Here is a 20,362-nt window from a genome sequence, read left to right on the forward strand (position 1 = left end):
GGATTTGAGCTCTGATACCAATTGTAGGATCGGACTTCGACCTAAATGAGTCGTTCGGAAGAGCTCAAATCCGTTTCAGCGGCGGAAACAAAGAAACGAATATATACACAGCTTGTTTCACACTTTAATCCTCTCGTATATTGATATTACAAACAATTACAGTAAGAGGAAATACCGGCAGCACCTCGGTATCGGTTTCAACCAACTGTTACAAATGACATGACAAACAACCTATTTATATTGTATGTGAACCGCTCCAAGTACATGTCATTAAAGCGGTTCAGACTAGTTCATAAACGCGGTTCCCAAGTGACGTTAAAGCGAACCAGAACAATAAGTCATAAAGGCGGTTCAGAACATATTGTCGTAAAGGCGGTTCAGCCTTTAATCTTTGACAAAACTTTGATACTTTCACAGTTGACTTCCAAGCTCTCCTTTCCATTCATTGGTTATATGAAAGGCATCTCCCATTGGTCATCATGTTGGTGAGCTTTCATTTGACCTCAATTTGGTCCAATCACAACTTAGCCAACAACTTTGTCTTTTGTGTATGTATATTTCTTGTCATGATCATGATATAAACGGCCAACTTATATAATAAATGAATGATGACATCACTTGTGATGTCACCTAGGTGATGTCACTCGTGATGTCATCCCCGATCAGATCCGCACCGCAGCTGAGACTTGACACTAGATGTAGTCGACAGATGACTGCACCAACAGATGTAATGATGACTAGCAAGATCGAAGAATTGAAGGAGTTGATTGAGGGATCTAAAGGTAAAAGCAAGGAACGATGATGCACATATAAAGATTTCATGGCATGCAATCCTGCAACGTATGATGGCAAAATCGATCCGATAGCATGCCAAAGATGGATCTCGAACATAGAGGCAGTGTTTATACGAAGTCGGTGTGATAAAGAAGATCAAGTGATGTTCGCTACTGGTCAACTCTCTTTTTAGGCGAAAGATTGGTGGGATGCATATAGCAAGGAAGTAGGTGAGGATAGACTCCAAATGATGACTTGGCAAGAATTTAAGGAACCCTTCATGAGATATCATTGTCCTCAGTCAGCCATTGATAAGATTCAGGAGGATTTCTTACGCCTCCGACTGAAAAACAAGACGATAAACGAAATATCCAACACTTTCTTGGATAAGATGAAGTTTTGTGGAGACTTTGTGAAGACCGAAAGAATGAAGATCAATCGCTTTTATGGCGTACTGAAGGCAGAATTTAGGGAGTTCATCACTTCCTCAAAATGTGAGACCCTTGACGAGCTTATCAATTTGGCACGGGATAGAGAAATTGAAATTAGAACACGGGATAGAGAAATTGAAATTAGAAGACAGGAGGAACGTGGTGAAAAGAGGTCGACCGAAAAGGGGACAAATGCAAGTCCATCTAAAAAGGTGAGGTTCCAAGATCAGGGAAATAAAGATAAATCAAAAGGTGGTATTACTCCTTGCAAGACATGTGGAAAACTTCACACTGGGGAATGCCTTTTGGGTAAGAAGAGGTGTTATAAATGCGGTGAAGAAGGGCATACATCTTACAAGTGCCTTAGCAACCCGAAGACATGTTTTAACTATTTTTAGAAAGGGCATGTTAAGTCGGAGTGTCCTAAACTCCAACAAGGATCAAAGAAGGAGGGAAAGAACGAGGAAAGCTCTAAGGCAAAAGGGAGTATGTTTCAAATCACATCCGAAGAAGCCAAGTCCCATTTGAATGTGGTTTCAAGTATCTTTTTATTAAACTCTATACCTGTTTATGTTTTGTTTGATACCGGAGCCACTATGTCGTTTATTTCAAATGAAATCACACAACATCCTTCATTTAAGATTGAACAAATGCCAGTACCTTTAGAGGTGGAAATAGCCGATAGTAAGAACTATGTGTTACACGAGATTTGTAGAAATTGTAAGTTCACTATAGAAGATGAAGAATTCGATATCGACCTCATACCTATGGTTTTGGGGGAATTTAAAATTATAGTAGATATGGATTGGATGGCACGACACCGCGTAGAGATTATTTGTGAAAATAAGGTAATGCTTGTCCAATCTCCAAGTGGAAGGCAACTGAGTATTCAAGGGGAGGGAAATGTGGAAACAAAATAGTGTACCTTTGTTCAAGCCGTTAAATACGTACTTAACAGGAGTAGGGCATACCTCGCTTATGCAGTAGACGCCCGACAAAGCTTCCCGAAACTTGAAGATGTTGAGATCACGAATGAATTTCCGGATGTATTTCCGGAGGAATTGCCGGGACTCCCTCCCGAACGAGAAATAGAATTTCGCATCGAATTGAGTCCGGGTGCAAAACCTGTAGCGAAGGCTCCCTATAGATTGGCTCCCACCGAGATGCGGGAGTTAATGACACCATTACAAGATGTTATAGATAAGGGCTTTATACGCCCGAGTGTATCACCTTGGGCAGCACCGGTCCTATTTGTAAAAAAGAAGGATGGGTCGATGTGCATGTGTGTCGACTACAGGGAACTGAACAAAATAACTATAAAGAACCGTTACCCCTTACCCAGAATTGATGATCTCTTTGATCAGTTATAAGGGGCGAATTGGTTCTCAAAGATAGACTTACGTTCGGGATATTATCAAGTCAGGGTGCGAGAAGAAGATATTGCAAAGACCGCATTCAGAACCCGATATGGACATTACGAGTTCCTAGTTATGTCCTTTGGGTTGACGAACGCTCCAGTAGCGTTTATGGATCTTATGAACCGTGTATGCCGACCCATGCTAGATAAATCTGTGATCGTGTTCATAGATGATATTCTAGTCTATTCGCGAAGTAGGGCCGAACATGCGAGACATTTGCGTGAAGTACTTGAAACTCTCCGTAAGGAAAAACTTTATGCGAAATTCTCAAAGTGTGCCTTCTGGCTCAGAGAGGTGCAGTTTCCAGGTCATGTGGTCAATTCGGAAGGTGTTTTAGTAGATCCGTCAAAGGTTGAGGCCGTGATGAAATGGGTTTCCCCGAAAAACCCAACGGAAATACGAAGTTTTCTAGGCCTCGCGGGGTACTACAGAAGGTTCATACATGATTTTTCGAAGATAGCATTACCCTTAAAAAAACTGACGAGGAAGAAAGAAAAGTTTGGGTGGGGTAAAGAACAGGAGGAATCCTTTCAAATATTAAAGGAGAAATTATCGGGTCCCCCAGTCTTGACATTACCAGATGGGACTGAAGACCTGGTTGTCTATTCAGACGCTTCACATCAATGTTTGGGTTGCGTTTTGATGCAAAGGGGAAGGGTTATCACATATGCTTCACGACAATTGAAACCACACGAGGTGAACTACCCGACACACAATTTGGAATTGGCAGCGGTGGTGTTCACCTTAAAGATTTAAAGTATATGGTACGAGATGTACAATTTACTCGGACCACAAAAGCCTCAAATATTTCTACGAATAGAAAGACTTAAATATGAGGCAACGAAGATGGTTGGAACTGATTAAAGATTACGATTGCGATATCCTTTACTATCCGGGGAAGGCGAATGTGGTGGCGGATGTGTTAAGCCGAAAAGAGTCCCCACTCCCGATTCAAGTAAAATCCATGAAGATGGTAGTTACTCCATGTTTTCTTGATATGATAAGAGATTCCCAAATAAAGTCGCTTGGAGCGGAAGACCTAGAGAAAGAAAGAGTAAAAGGTGTAACCGATAAATTAGAAGAAAATTCGACCGGACTTAAAACAAGATTCGGTCGAATTTGGATACCACGATTTTGCAAAGTCAAGACTGCTCTACTCGACGAGGCTCATAAGTCACGATACTCAATTCATCCCAGGGCAACAAAGATGTACCGGGACTTGAAGACCAATTATTGGTGGCCGGGTATGAAACGCGATATTGTAAATGTAGGATCGTGTTCCGACCCGAAAGAGTCGATCAGAAGAGTCTTATCCAAAACAAGAGGCGGAAACTAATTTTTTGTTGCTATCTCAGCCGTATTCACTTTAATCTTGTTATTTTATTGATCAATAATCCGTTTATAAGCCTGACAACACTTCGGCAGCACTTCGTGGCTCACCGGAAGACAACACACACTACTACTCTCTGATTTCGCACCTAAGGACCTATATATAGTAGTTCCTATTCCGCTTGAACACGTTCAAGCGGAATCACAACAATGTACATTCAAGCGAAATTAGGAACTAACCTATTCGAGCGGAATCAGGAAACTAAGGGGTTTCGCTTGAAATGACATAGGGTCATTTCAAGCGGAATCACCTTCAAATACAACATTCTTGGATTCCGAGCCCTAAACAGACTAATCTTAATCAAGACTCGATACAAGACGCAGGCGACAGACGGATGCACCAACAAACTCCCCCTCGAATGTTGACGGAGTCTTCATTGTCGAGTCTTTGATTGTCCAAACTTCAGTCTTTATCAGTCTTTGTGCTTCTCTCCGAAGTATTCTCCATTGGAAGCATCTTTACTCAAACTTTATCACCAACAAACTCCTCTCCCTCGGATGTTGAATCTTTAAAATTAATCAGCAATCTCAGGATTAGAACCTGATACTTTGTCCTTCAGACTCCCCCTCTCACTCTGCTGGGTTCATAGTCTGGAAATCACCATCTGCTCAGATATCAGAATCTGGCATTGGTCAATCTTCATATCTGCAAATTCTCTACCCCACACATAAGTTTCTCAAAGATTAAGTCTTTAAAATTTAGAAATCATTTGCATGAAACACTAAATAATGATTTATCTTCTGAAAATCTCTTGAAAAATACAATCATTTTCACACACTCTTTATCCAAACCTGTTCTTCATGTCTAGCACTTGGAATTTTGAAGATCAGCTTTTCTTCATCAAATGTCAAAAATCTTTTTGAATTTTTCAAAATTTATGCTAAAACACATTGAAAATCTTTTTGGATTTTTGAATATGAATGCAGTAAAGAAACTATTTACAGACAATATTTTTGTGAGTTCGTGCAAGAGGATCATATCAGTTTTTGAGACACGTCACCAACACCGTTAAGCTTGATTTCATTTTAAGTTTTAAACAATTCACCTAGATTGTCAGTATATTGGTCCATTTTAAATTTTCACACACATTTCAACTGTTTCGAGATATGAGATTAATGTTTTAGATACTAAAACTCATTCGCGTGTCCCACCACTTGAATATACTCCCGTATCCAGATCCCAATATTCAGTCTTACAGGTGAGTATACCACAGATGATATCTGTAAAGGGGTTAAAATGCGAGGGCCGTGAGAGCTAAGGTCGATACTTCCGTATACGCAGAGAGATGACGGCTTCGACTTTTGGTGTGTCCCCTTTAGAGGATCTTTTCTTCAACAACAATGATTATCAATTTTATTGTTTAATCATTTTTGCTGAGGGCTTTTGCTGTATTTCAAGCATTTTGCAGAAAGTATTATACGGGGACTAGGTCAGAATTTTTATTCAGCAGAAGTCCTGGTATAATACCCCAGATATCACTGAGTATAAAGACCTAGTATCTCAGAAAGAGGGACCTTTCAAACAAGATTTTGGGGGTTACCCATATATCCAAGAAATGTTCCCCACGAGATAAGCAAGTTTGAAATTTAGGTTTATATCCCGTCACAATCTACTAAATGTGCAAAAACCTACTGACACATCCGCAGTAAGATTGTTTATCACATTTTTAACTTTACATTTCTTTAGCATGTTGTGATAGTCCACTGATGTACTATCATTTCCTCTTTTATGCAACAAAAACTCATTTTTCATTTTATCATGTTTTTGGCTTTTTCGGATTTTCTAATGTTTTTGGATTTTCTGAAAATTTCTTACTCCCCCTAAAATTCAAAAACATTTACAGATTTTAAAAATAAACTGTACAAGAACATGACAACTGATATCGAATTGCCTCAAATCTCCATCCACTTGGCATAAACAATCAGAACTCCCCCTCACAACAAACTATTTTCCCATTATGATTTCAAAACACTTAAGTTTGTTTTAATCAAAATGGTTTTTCCAGAAAATAAGTCTTGTTGATTTTACCATTTGTAGGTATGGGGTCATTTCATCACATTGTTTACCAATCTTTTGAATGATAGTTAAATCAAGTTCAACTTAATGACCTTGATTAACCACTTGTAGGATCGATGATTGAACCACTTGTAAGATCAACTATCAAACATTATCAACCAACTACCATCTGTTGGTTGAATTCTCAAGGTGCCGATTTCTACTCCACACTTACCAACCTGGGAGTTCCGGCAATTCACAATTCTCATTTTAAATCTTCAAAAATTTTTTTCAAGAAATATGCCGATACATGCTCCGCGATTACCAACTTGGGAGCTCCGGCAAGTCAGGTTTCTATTCAACGAAGAATATATCCACCCAAGCCTGACCAGCCTTGGGTGTAACTTTTTCTGTCTCATTTGGGGTTGTATCTTTCCTTTTCAATTGATAAAATTCATTAACCCCTTTAGCCTTCCCTTCAATCATTTTTCCAAAAATATTTTTCACAGCAGGGTTAAAGGCCTTTTCAATATCCAATTCTTTCTTTTTAGGAAAGAATTGATTTGAAATTTCAACTTTTCCGATTTTAGATTTCAATTTTTTTGCACTCAGTGGTGGAAAATTCACATCATCCACTATCGGAACTTTCTTCTCATCTTTCACAACAACCTGTGGCTCCTCTGATTTTATGGAATCAGATTCATCACCAGAATTTTCTTTTGATTGCTTAACAACCCATTTTTGGTTGTTAAGTTTCTCCTTCTTTTTGAAAACATTTTTCGAACACTCACCAACTTCATAAATTGAAGTTTCAAAAACTTTAAGTTTGTTCGTTGGTGGTTCAACTTTCTCAACAATCTTTTCTTTTAGTTTCTTAGAAACTTCTGTTTTGGTTTGAATGTTTTCGGACAGTTCCTAGCAATATGACCAACAGTTTTGCATTGAAAACAGGTTTTTGTTTCTATCTTCTTCTGAACAACACTCTTCTTCACTTCTTCTTGCTTCTTTGCAAGGAATTCCTGGTTTGTCTGCTTTCTGGATGCTTGCTCCTTTTCAGCTTCTGTCGTTGTTCCTGAAACAAACACAGTTTTTGGTTTATAAACTTTTTCATTTTTATAATTTTTTGGTTGATTAAATCCAAGACCTTTCTTTTTGAAATTACGATTATGGTTTGGTTTCTTTTGGAAACTATAACCACAATTGTAACCCATTTTCTTGTTAATTCTTTGTTGATCCCTTGAAGTGTATTTTTTAGGTTTTTCCAGAAAGATTTAAATCTTTTATTTCAGAAATATTAATTTCTGTGATTTTGAAAACCTTGTTAATCATTTCAAGTTTAACACTTCTTATTGGAAAAATCTCATCAGAATATAATTTGTCAGAATCTTTCAAAGTATATGCTACTTTGACAGGTTCATCATTCAAATTAGATTTTGATATCAAAAATTCCGTATCATAAACCCGTTTGTCCTTTTTGATCGTTGGCTTTGACGCATCGGACTTAGACTTTGACACGGGTTTGGACTCCGTTTTTGACTCCTCACTGTCATCTTTATCCAACACCTGATCAACCATACTTTTTATCGATTTTGACTCATGATCAGTATCGGACGATGTGTACGTGACATCAATATTTTCCGGCAAGTTATCTGATGGCCCAGACTCCTATTGTAAGTTAATTGCCTTTTTGACTCTTTCAGAATTTGCATTACGTGGAGAGTATGCATTTTCGACCGGGGGCGGACATCTATTTTAGACAACACTTGGCTTCTTACCAGAAATTTTCACTTCATCCTCTTCTTTTGTCTCAGACCTCTTTTTTTCCGGAGTCTTCACTTCTTCAAACGTCTTCATTCCTTCCACAATTGGGTAAATCCTGTCAACAACAAAAGTAGAACATGAGTAACTTTTCAACAAATCATTTACTCTATTAGTTTCAATCTTCTGAATCTCCAATTTCTTCTCGAGTTTAGCACCTTTCTTTGTGTAGTAAATAACATCGTCAAGCTGCCTCATATATGCTCCTTTAAGTGTGTTCATTACTACTGCCTGTTCACTGTTTTATTCTTGATACTTGTTCATCTCTCTGTTCAAAGTATCATATGATTCTTTCAGTCTTTTTATGTTATGGAGCAATTCATTGTTCTGCTTGATCAAAGAATCACAACTCATACACTTTTCAGGAACTTCGATTGATTCACTATCGGCTTTGATTTCCGATTCTGGAAATTTAAATGCTTCATCATCAACTTTGATTTCAAACTCTGGAACTTCTTTAACTGTTCTTACTTTAAATAATCCAGCTCTTCTCTTTTTCTCCTTTTCAGCTTCAGCTTTTATCCTTTCTTCTTCTTCTTCCTCTTCTTACTCTTCTTCAATTTTTCTCCATTTTCCTCTTCAGCTTCCCTGACTTTTCTGTATTTGTCAGCCCGATACTTATCATAAGCATTAGCAACAAAAGCTTTAACATCTGACACCTCTTTGGACATCTCTTTGGCCATGAATTCTTGGTCTGGGCAAAAGTTGTCCCAACTGAAACCTTCAGCCAATTTTTCATCATCTTGATCTGCCAAACACACTTTGCTGTTTTTTGGAATGTATTTATCCCAACCGAATCCATCATCCTTGTCCTGATTAACCAGACATGCTCTCTTTTAGTCTTCAATCACATTTCTGCCATGTGCAGTTTGTGCCTGATGCGGTGCCTGTTATTGTTGATATGACTGTGGTGTGACTTGATGATAAATCGCCTTTTTGTGATAGTCGTTGTTTCCGAAAGGGTTTTGGGCTCCACTAGCTTCAAGATTTGTGCACTCTCTCTTGAAATGCCCCTTTTCCCTGCAACGAAAACAAGTAACTTTAGATTTATCAAAACCTAAAGTTGAAACATGTACCTCGCGAAAATCATCTCTGCCTGTAATTTGTTTGAATTTTTCAGCCCGTCTCAACACACTCGCCATGCACCATTTAATATCCATCAATTCCATTTCCTCTGCATCAATTTGATCGTAATCCTCTTTTGTGAGCATTGGATTCCCGATCCTCCCTGCAACTAAGCCTCTATAGGATTCAAGCACTGTAACTAACAAAGACATGTGACTTTTTGCAACTTCCTCAGTATAATTTTGATCATCTTCCAGCTTTAAACCAATGTTGCATTGAAGAATTTTGCCACTCTTTGTCGTAGAAAAATGTGGATCATATGTTGGAAATGAAGAGAATCCCGTTGTGCTGCTTGATCCCTGAGATGTACTTTCAGAAGAACCTTTTGCATTATAAGCAGTTTCAACTTTTGGAGAAAGATTTGTCTTTTTATTAACACCACTCTTGAAATAGAAGCCGATGTCTTGTTCTCCATCATAGTTCTTCATCCTAGCAATCTTCCTCTGCTCCATCTCTTGAGCTTCCAAATGTTTGATGAACTCACCCAATGTTAATTTTTTATGTTCTTTTCTGTTATTCCTTAACATCATCAGATAAGTTCCCCAAGTATCATGTGGTAACGCATCAGCAAGTTTCTCAATCAGCTCATCAATATCCTTTTTGATCCCCAATTTCGTCATATTTCTCACCAAGTTACAATATCTCTCAATAATTTGCTTGGTGTTTTCAGATTTCAACCCACAAAATAGATCAAATTCTTTCTTCATGAGTGACATCTTGTTTTTAAGCATATCATCACTTCCTATAGATTTTGCTTCCAATTCAGTCCAGATTGAATATGCACTTCCATCATGTTGAAGCAAAATCAAAATGTCCTCTTTAATTGCTTGCTGAAGCAGACTCACCATCAATTTCTCATCTCTATACTTCTTTTTATCATCAGCACTCATTTCTCTAATTGTTGACTGAATACCATTCTTTGTGGGCCTTTCATATGGAATTTCATTGTGTTCCCAAGCATCCAAGTGATAAGCTTCAACCCAATTTCCAAAACGTTCGGACCACGCATTGTAATCATCAATATCCAAGAGCTTAGGCGGTTTCTGTGATATCCCTGTTTCATTCTCAAGTAAGGTATTCTGAGTGATAGTCATTGGACCAGCAAAGGCGTTATAGAACTCGTTGTCCATGTTTTAAATTTTCAGAGTTCTCAAAATCCCAAGTTCAAGCGAAATAACAAAACTACAGTTTCAAGCGATCTCAGCTTTTGGAGCGGTATCAAAAATAATGTTCAAGCGAAATCAGAATTGGAGCTTTAAAGCGGAATCACAAAGTCAGTTCAAGCGGAATCTCTTGTGATGACCTGCTGAAGCGGAATCAAGCTCAAACTTTCAAGCGAAATCAAGTTTCAAACGGAATCAGCGAGAAACTTCAAACGGAATCTGATTTTGGAGCGGAATCAACTATTTTTTTCAAGCGGAATCTATACTTTCGAGCGGAATTAAGGTCCAATCCAAACGGAATCAAAGTATGACGTCACTATTTCGAAACAGATTTCAAGCGGAATAGCCAAAATTTTAAGTTTTAGATTGATTTTAGCTTTGAAACTTTCAAGGATTAATCAATACATGATTGCGAGTGATGTGTGTGAAATTGAGCTGATTTTACCATGAAAAATTTTTGATTTTTAAGAAGAAGGTGTAGCAAATCAGAAAACACAGCTGAAATGGCAAGAACTCTTCATCCTGAGCTCTGATACCACTTGTAGGATCGTGTTCCGACCCGAACGAGTCGATCAGAAGAGTCTTATCCAAAACAAAAGGCGGAAAGTAATGTTTTGGTGCTATCTCAGCCGTATTTACTTTAATCTTGTTGTTTTATTGATCAATAATCCGTTTTGCTCCTAAGGACCTATATATAGTAGTTCCTATTCCGCTTGAACACGTTCAAGCGAAATCACTACAATGTACATTCAAGCGAAATCAGGAACTAACCTATTCGAGCGGAATCAGGAAACTAAGGGGTTTCGCTTGAAATAACGTAGGGTCATTTCAAGCGGAATCACCTTCAAATACAACGTTCTTGGATTCCGAGCCCTAAACAGACTAATCTTAATCAAGACTCGATACAAGACGCAGGCGACAGACGGATGCACCAACAGTAAAGTATGTCTCGAAATGCTTAAAATGCTCCCAAGTGAAAGCAAAACATCAAAGACCATATGGGGAATTACAACCTTTGGAAATTCCAGTCTGGAAATGGGAAGAGTTAACTATGGATCTGGTAACCAAGCTTCCTAGAACGAAAAAGGGGCATGATGCAATATGGGTAATCGTAGACCGACTCACAAAAAGTGCCCACTTTTTACCTATTCGAGAATCTTACTCTTCTGAGAAAATGGCGGAACTTTATATGAATGCGATCGTATCTTGACACGGGGTGCCCGTGTCAATCGTTTCAGATCGGGACACTAGATTTACCTCTCGTTACTGGCAGAAGTTTCACGAAAGTATGGGCACGAAGTTACACATTAGCACCGCCTACCACCCTCAGACTGACGGTCAGTCAGAAAGAACCATTCTAACACTTGTCGATATGTTGAGAGCATGTGCTTTAGACTTTGGGGGAAGTTGGGATGACCATTTACCACTAGTGGAATTCTCTTATAATAATAGTTACCATAGTGGTATTCAAATGGCTCCCTATGAACTATTATACGGGAGGAAATGTAGAACTCCTGTGTGTTGGGGCGAATTTGGACAGAGAGAACTTGCGCCAAGTGATTTAATAGCAGTGACGAATGAAAAGATTGATTGGATTAGAGCTCGACTGAAGGCAGCTCAGGATCGGCAAAAAGCTTATGCGGACAAGAGGAGGCGTCCTATCGAGTTTCAAGTCGGAGATTATGTTCTGCTGAAAGTATCTCCATGGAAGGGTATAATCCGTTTCCGCAAACGGGGTAAGTTAGGTCCTCGTTATATTGGACCGTTTAAAATCTTGGTTCGAGTTGGAAGGGTTGCATATCGATTAGAATTACCGTCTACACTAGACGGGATTCACAATACCTTCCACGTTTCACAGTTGAGAAAGTGTCTTGCGGATGAAACAACATTAGTGCCTCTTGACGACATCGAGTTGGACGAGAGGTTAAATTATGTCGAAAGGCCAATAGCCATTAAAGACGTTAAGGTGAAGAATCTTCGCAACAAAGCCGTTAGACAAGTGTTGGTTCAATGGTAACACCGAAAGGGGTCGGAACTTATATGGGAAGCGGAAGATGAAATGAGGAAGCAATACCCTTTTCTCTTTGGTATGTAAATGTTTGAATTTGTTACGTGCCTAGGTTTCAGGGACGAAACCTCTTTTAAGGGGGGTAGACTTGTAACACCCCAAAAAGGATTTATTAGACACATTGGTTAAATAAATTAAAGATTTAACATAGTTAGTGGAAAATGTTATAAGTACTTGTAATAAAATGAGTTGTGAGTAAGTTATGTAAAAGAAGTAAACTAAAAGAGGTATTTGTGAAAATTGATATAATGAAAGGATTAATAAAATAAAAACCCAAAATTTCACACCCTGGGTGTGCTGGGTTCAATCAGAGCAAAGGGAAACAAGGGGGAACCCTTGTTCTTGCTAAATTCAATCAATTGACAACGGATTTCAAAGATAATCAGTAGCATGTCTCAAATTTTCGATCATCTAAGCATACATAGTGAAGTGGTAAGTCAAATTTCTTGATTTGGTGATTGTAGAAAAAGGGTTTCAACCCAATCATGAGTTGTGGTATGATTTGTGTAAGTTGGATGTTAGAGTTACTCCCTCGAGTAGAAATCATGTTTGATTTTAGGTCAATTGAAAGATAATTGTATAAACCCATTTGATGAAAAATTAGCATGAAAGGATGATCAAGTAGAAGTAAATATGTGTAATCTTGATATATGATCTTGCTTGTAATACATGAATGCTAGATAAATTGATGTAGAATAAAAGAATTGTATGAACTTGATTGATTATCGATGATATATAAGATGAACTAGTAAAGTCATGCTTTGAATACTTGTACATTATGCTTTATTAATGTGACGCACACTAAGTGTTCGATGAAATGATTAAGAGAATAAATGTGTGAAATTCTGAAAATTAGTGATAATGTTTGTCACTTGAAAATGAGAAATTTATGTAAATGATGGAATGAAAGTGTTGGGCTAAATGAATGAATGCGTTTAATGTAGGCGTGAAAGAAGAAGGCTCAAACACTAAGAAAACAGGAGACTCACTAGATCGAGGTACGTTAGTGTACATCATATTCCATAATGTTGTCAGATGTATAATAGTCTCAATTGAATTGTGTCGTTATGTTAAAATTGTGAGATCTGAAATCTATGGTTCTTCGAAAGTAAAAGAAAGATCCGTCATAAACGGATTGTGAGGAATGAATAAGTTACGGAAGATAATGCATCATAACCGGTTCTTCTAGTTGAACCGGGTATGGGAAGTAAGTATGTAATGAATGAAAGTCTACTCGATCCGTCTTTCTGGGATCGGAGTATGAGGTAAGAATGTAAAGAATATGATTGTTCGTTATGAACAAATTGAATGGAAGTTATGTAATGATACTTGCACCCGTTCTTAGCGGGTATGTTAAGAAAAGTATGCTTAGTCTCTACTTTGAGGCAAGCATGTAATGAACCATTTAACGGTTAGTAAAGTAATTGAATGATGTAAAACCGTGAAAGAGACGAATCGGTTCATTATTTAAATGTGTTAGTGACGAAATACTAACTTGTTTGTTTATGTTGAATGTAGGTAAATCCTCAATCTAGGCGGCCGGACGATTTGGAATGAGCACACTTGATCTACGCCCACTACGCGCTTCCGTCATAAGTGAATATAACGTGGTCTAAATTTTTGGTCTTATGTACTTTAAATTGTGTAGTATTTTGATGTCTTTATGGTTTGGTTAAAAACTTGTTGGTGGTAGTCTTGTTGTAAATAACTTAAATGTTCCATTTTGGGTTTTTGTCAAGGATGTTTTATATAGAAATGGTTTATTGTATAAAACAGGTGTTAGTGGTCTATTTACGTACGGGTCATGCCGAAATTTCTAACATCTATTATCCATGTTAAGATCTTTTGAAAATGATAAGTTAGGGGCGTTACATTCGAAAAGATGATTCGATTCTCGCTCGCGAATGGTGATCAACTTTGCGTTTATGGTGAAACCCTTTCGAAGGATCTCAAACTCATGTCATGTGTCCAAGCTAGCAAGTATCTCGGCAAGGAATATAGAGCTTTCTTGGCTAACAATGTAGTAGTGGAGGAGGAAAAGAAAGGAAAGACAGGAGTGAAAGACGTTCCCGTGGTTTGTGAATTTCCTAATGTATTTCCTGATGATCTTCCCGGTCTACCACCAAGTCGTGATATCGACTTTAGCATCGACCTCGTTCCTGGAGCCAATCCTAGTGCTAAAGCTCCGAAATGCGTGAACTCTCGAGTCAACTCCAGGAATTGCTTGATAAAGGCTTCATTCGCCCTAGCACCTCTCCTTGGGCCGCACCAGTCCTTTTCGTCAAAAAGAAGGATGGGTCGTTCCGGATGTGTATCGATTATAGGGAGTTGAATAAGCTAACAATCAAGAATCGCTATCCCGTGCCTTGAATCGATGATTTGTTTGATCAACTACAAGGTGCTACGTGTTTCTCCAAGATCGATCTACGCTCAGGCTATCACCAATTACGTATTCAAGAGGAGGATATACCCAAAACCAATTTTCGCACTCGTTACGACCACTATGAGTTCGTTGTTATGCCTTTTGTTCTAACCAACGCACCCGCGGTTTTCATGGATCTAATGAATCGTGTGTGTAAACCATTTCTCGACCGCTTCGTCATTGTTTTCGTTGATGATATCCTGATCTATTCCAAGTCGAAAACCGAACACGCGCAACATCTACGTTTGGTTCTCGAGCTACTCCAGGGGAACCAACTCTATGCCAAGTTCTCCAAGTGTGAATTTTGGCTAGAGCAGGTTCAATTCCTTGGTCACATTATCAATAGTCAAGGTATTCACGTCGACCCCGCGAAGATCGAAGCTGTTAAGAGTTGGGTTACGCCTAAGAACCCGTCCGAAGTCCGTTCTTTTCTCGGACTAGCGGGCTATTATCGCCGGTTTATCGAAGGATTCTCTAAAATCGCCGTGCTGCTTACCTCTCTAACGCATAAAGACAAGCCTTTTGTTTGGGGAACCCAGTAAGAGACTGCCTTTCAAACTCTCAAGCATATGCTTTGCAATGCTCCCGTCCTCACTTTACCCGATGGAAACGACGACTTTATCGTCTATTGTGATGCCTCGAACCTTGGCCTTGGTTGTGTTCTCATGCAATGGGACAAGGTTATCGCTTACGCATCTCGTCAGCTCAAGATCCACGAGAAGAAGTACACAACCCATGATCTCGAGCCAGGTGCAGTTGTTTTTGCGTTGAAGATTTGGCGACACTACCTTTATGGTACCAAGTGTACGATCTTCACAGATTATAGGAGCCTACAACACATCTTCAGCCAAAAAGATCATAATATGCGCTAACGCCAATGGGTTGAACTTCTCAACGATTACGACTGTGAGATTCGTTATCATCCTGGCAAAGCAAATGTCGTTGCCGACGCTTTAAGCCGATGAAGCTATTTGCATAGCGCTCGTATTATTCCAGCCCAGCATCATCTCGAAACCCTCATCCGCAAAGCCCAACATGCTTGTTTTACCGAACACACTCTGAAGAAAGAAAGGATTCTCAACGATGGAGCCCAGCTAGTGAACAAGTCGAATGGGATATTCTATTATCTGGACCGAATTTGGATCCCCAAGCGGACCGATTTGCGACAGATTTTAATGGACGAAGCCCACACATCCCAATATTCTATTCATCCCGGTGCCGATAAAATGTACCAGGACCTTTGCTACAAGTACTGGTGGCCGGGCATGAAGAAAGATATCGCTCTCTATGTTTCGAAGTGCCTGACTTGCTCGAAAGTCAAGGCCGAGCATCAAAGACCCTCTGGCTTACGTGTTCAACCCAAGATCCCTATGTGGAAATGGGAGAGTATAACTATGGACTTCATAACGAAACTTCCGCACACGCCATCAAGTCACGACAACATCTAGGTTGTCGTTGACCGCTTGACTAAGTATGCTCATTTTCTGCCGATACGAGAAGACTTTAAGGTAGAAAGATTAGCCCGAATCTACACCAATGAGATCAATTGTCGACATGGGACGCCTCGCGACATCATCTCTGACCGTGATGGTCGGTTTACCTCGCATCTTTGGGAAACGCTTCAATCCGCTCTCGGTACTACGCTTAATCTAAGTACCGCTTTCCATCCCCAAACCGATGGTCAGACTGAAAGAACGATTCGTACCTTTGAAGACATGCTCCGTTCGTGTGTTATAGATTTCGGTGGTAATTGGGACGCATACCTACCTTTAGTCGAATTCTCGCACAATAACAGTTATCATTCCAGCATTCAAATGGCACCATTTGAGGCATTATACGGAAGAATATGTCGATCGCCTATTGTGTGGCACGTGATCGGTGATTCACAAATAACCAGTCCTAAGCTATTGCAAGAGACGCTTGACAAAAACCTCCAAATTCGAGACAATTTTCTGAAAGCTCGGAGTCGTCAGAAAAGTTACGCCGATAGACGACGCAAGCCCCTTGAATTTGACGTTGGCGACTACGTACTCCTAAAGGTATCACCTTGGAAGGGTGTGGTCAGATTCGGCAAGAAAGGGAAACTCGCGCCTCGATATGTTGGACCCTTTAAGATTCTGGAAAGGATCGGAAAAGTGGCCTACAGACTCGAACTACCGGAGGAACTTAGCAACGTCCACCCGACTTTCCATGTTTCGAACCTCAGAAAGTGTCTGGCTGAGCATGACTTACACATTCCACTGGAGGATATACAAGTAAACGAAACATTACACTTCGTGGAAAAGCCTGTCGATATCATGGACCGCCAAACCAAGCAGCTCAGACACTTGCGCATTCCCATTGTGAAGGTCCGATGGGAAGGCAAACGAGGCGCAGAGTTCACTTGGGAAATCGAAAGCGACATGAAGGCGAAGTACCCGCAGTTGTTTGTTACGGATTCGGCCTAATTTCAGGCGAAATTCCCTTAAGAGGGGGAGGCTGTAACACCCCGTGTTTTCGCAAGTCAAAGTCAAAGTCAAGATTGAAGTCAATGGGAGAAAAAATTGCTAATTGCGATCTGTCACTGTTTGCTCAACTACTGTTTTGACTTCTTTGACTTGTAGATAGTCTTTTTATTTAATCGCATTAGTTGTAATATGTGGAGTACTTGTTAATAATCGAGGTTTAATTGCCATTTATCGCGTGTTTTATCGCTTATCGCATCGCAATCGCATTCGCAACCCGAATTATGCGTTCTGGATATTGGTTTACGTGTGTGTGTTACTTACATGTTACTTGTGCATGATTATTTATATTTATGTTGTGGTGATTAATCGAAACGCAATCGCAACTCTATCGCAATCGAATCGCAAACGCTAAACGCAAGTTAATTATAGTGATTGTATGTTAGATATAGTAGTTGGGATTAATGGTGTAAGCTAATGGGTAATTCTATCGCATCACTCCCTTGAAACGCACCGCAAAACCCAACACACGAAACAAAACTTTGCGACTCAAATCGACGGAACCACTCGATCGAGTGACTACTCGATCGGATGGTCAACCGATCGGAGTGCCATCCGATCGGACTGCCATCCGATCGGATTGCCATCTGATCGGTGACCCACTCGAACCTTAGGTGCTTTCCTTTTTGGGAAACCCTATAAATACCCTTCATATGTCACATCACTTGTTGTGATAGCTCTCACTCGACCCAGCTCGCTTCAGCCCTTCTTTTCTCGATTTCTCGCGATTCTTGTAAGTATTCAACCCAAATCTTGTACTTCTATGATCTACACACACTTCTTCATCATTCTATCTTTTGAATCTTAACTTTTAATCGTGAAATCAATGGATTTGAGGTGTTCTAGGATGATGTCATCATGGAGTTCATATGAACTCCATGTTTTGGCTTCAAACCACCAAGAACAACTTAGATCTGGATGATTTCCACATGAATAACCAAGGATCTTGCATAGATCGGAACATATTCATGGTGAAATGGATTGAAAGATGCTTTTCCAACTTTCTTTCAACTCTTTTACTCTCAATGCACTGTAAACCGATAGAATCGGAGCTAGTTCTGACCTTCTACTCATACTTAGTGAGGTGTTGGTTCTGGATCTGGTTTCTATCAAGGAAGCAACCGGTTTCGGGTTAATTATGAACCACCGGCTGGAACCACTTACTGACCGGACTAGGGTGATTCCTGTCCGATCGGATCACCTGGGTCTTGACGAGGTTCTGTTGCTTAATGCGTTATCATGTCGTCTCGATCAAAACAGTAAACTATCAAAATAACCAAGTGTCAAGACGATCAGGACGTTGGGATGGATTGCATCTGATCAGATTGCCATTCGATCGGATTGCCATCCGATCGGACAGCCGTCCGATCGGCTTGCACCTTGATCCCACACTTAAACTTTGTTTCAACTTTTGAAAATCTAAACGTCGAACGAGTTGTCGTCCGATCGGATTGTCATCTGATCGAGCGACCACCTGACCATGTGATGTTTGGATTTCAACACTTAAATAATTTTCAACATGTTCAATGCATTACCAATTCTAACGGATTGCCACCCGATCGGTAGACTATCCGATCGAGTGACAACACTGCTGCGAACTTGTTCTCTGAGAAATACCTCGCCGAACGGATCGTCACTCGATCGAACCACTGTTCGATCGACCGACCTGAAAGGTAAAGATACTTCTCTGTTTTCAAAAGGCAAACCATCATACACAAACACATCTTCGCCAAACAAGGTGTCAATCCAATCGAATGGTCATCCGATCGGGTTACTATCCGACACTTATCGCTTTGCACCGTTTTACGCGCCGCTTATTGTTTATGCTATCGTTAACTGTTCAGGATAATTTCTTCCAGCGCTCCCTTCAATCCAAGATAGTGTTTACTCGTTAAGCATGATCTGTGAGTATACTTGATCCATATTTGCTTTATGCACTTTTGGGTGTTACATACGTTACTTATACTAAATCACAATCGACACACAACGCAACACTATTTATACGCTAACCGTTATTGCATGCTATGTGTTATTCGATGAATGCTTGTATGTTATGTTAACACAGTGATTGTTGCCCGACACCTTAGCAACGACAGTACTATATCTATGTCTGTAATAACTAGAATACTTGATGGGTTGCGGTATGGGACGTAATATTAACTATTTGGTAATCTAGTCGTTATGGAATTTCTCTCGACAATCCGTTTCGCTCAGTGTTGCGCCCCGATGTTTCCGCCATCGGTTGGGGTGTGATAGATTGGTATTAGAGCCATAACTATAGGGAATTAGGCAAGACTCGACCGAGTCCGGGTCGATGTCTTAGAAACGACCTAGTCTATAGTTAAGTACCAACAGACCGACTTGTGCATACCCTATAGGGGTTATGTACGAGCTTACTTGTTATAGCTCGCTATTCTCGCTTACACAACACTACCACTGCACTCTAATTTTCAAAAATGAACGAGTGATTTGGTCAAGATTAGGTGTGAAAACCGCAAACTCTCGACCAAATTGCTTGTTCGACTCGCATCATTTATCTATAAACAGGAGAATTTGCGTTGAATCAGGATTGAAATCCATACTTTAACGCATAATTCCTCCCTATTTTATCAAAACAGGAACGGAGTTGTTAAGTCAGGGGTGAAAACCCGAACCTTGACGACTTGTTCCGACCTCTATTTTTTGTTTTACAAAACTCTCACCAAAGTCTCGACGGACTCCAACGACTTAAAGTCACACTGTAGCTGGAAGGATGCGAGCCATTCACCCGAAAACGAGGCAAGAGCACAGTCCCGGAGGTCAAGGTGTGCACTGAAAGTCCTTGTGAATAGTCAAATCACTTTGGGCAGTCAACGTCTATCCAGCCTTAGACAATCTATTTTCGATTTCACGATCGCAATCGCTGACTTTATGTGTTTTGATTCTGAGCTCGCAACTGCCGACTCTGATATTTGTCGCTTTTATGTATATTTTAAGTGTTTTTATCTGTTTATCTGTTTTAATTTTGGTGGGTTATTCGCTTATCGTTCTCGATTTAATCAACACACACGACCCGCACTGCACATCTACCTCAAATCGCTAAGAAATCGTTGCTACTGGTGGTTAGACGCATATTATACTACCCGTTGTGTACTCGCTAATCGCAATCGCTATTCTCGAACGCTCCCAGACTTTGAATGATAGGTTTCTTTATCCTGACTGCCTCTTGTGCTTCTGTGCTTATGTGTTTCTACGTGCTTCGGTGCTTCTATGTT

At 39.8% G+C, this 20,362-nt stretch overlaps 2 protein-coding genes across 2 annotated transcripts; both read left to right on the top strand.

The window, feature by feature from the left end:
• Positions 1–1,024: 1,024 nt before the first annotated feature.
• Positions 1,025–2,575, top strand: LOC110870503. The gene is made up of 3 exons (XM_022119679.1): positions 1,025–1,417; positions 1,604–2,082; positions 2,164–2,575. Exons 1-3 carry the CDS (start codon positions 1,025–1,027, stop codon positions 2,573–2,575), a joined length of 1,284 nt encoding a protein of 427 aa, XP_021975371.1.
• An 880-nt stretch (positions 2,576–3,455) lies between these two features.
• Positions 3,456–3,959, top strand: LOC118481029. Its single transcript, XM_035976109.1, has one exon. The coding sequence runs from the start codon at positions 3,456–3,458 to the stop codon at positions 3,957–3,959; it is 504 nt and encodes a 167-aa protein (XP_035832002.1).
• Positions 3,960–20,362: the final 16,403 nt, after the last annotated feature.

The sequence above is a fragment of the Helianthus annuus genome, chromosome 8 (assembly GCF_002127325.2).
Source record: "Helianthus annuus cultivar XRQ/B chromosome 8, HanXRQr2.0-SUNRISE, whole genome shotgun sequence".
Classification (NCBI taxonomy): Eukaryota; Viridiplantae; Streptophyta; class Magnoliopsida; order Asterales; family Asteraceae; genus Helianthus; species Helianthus annuus.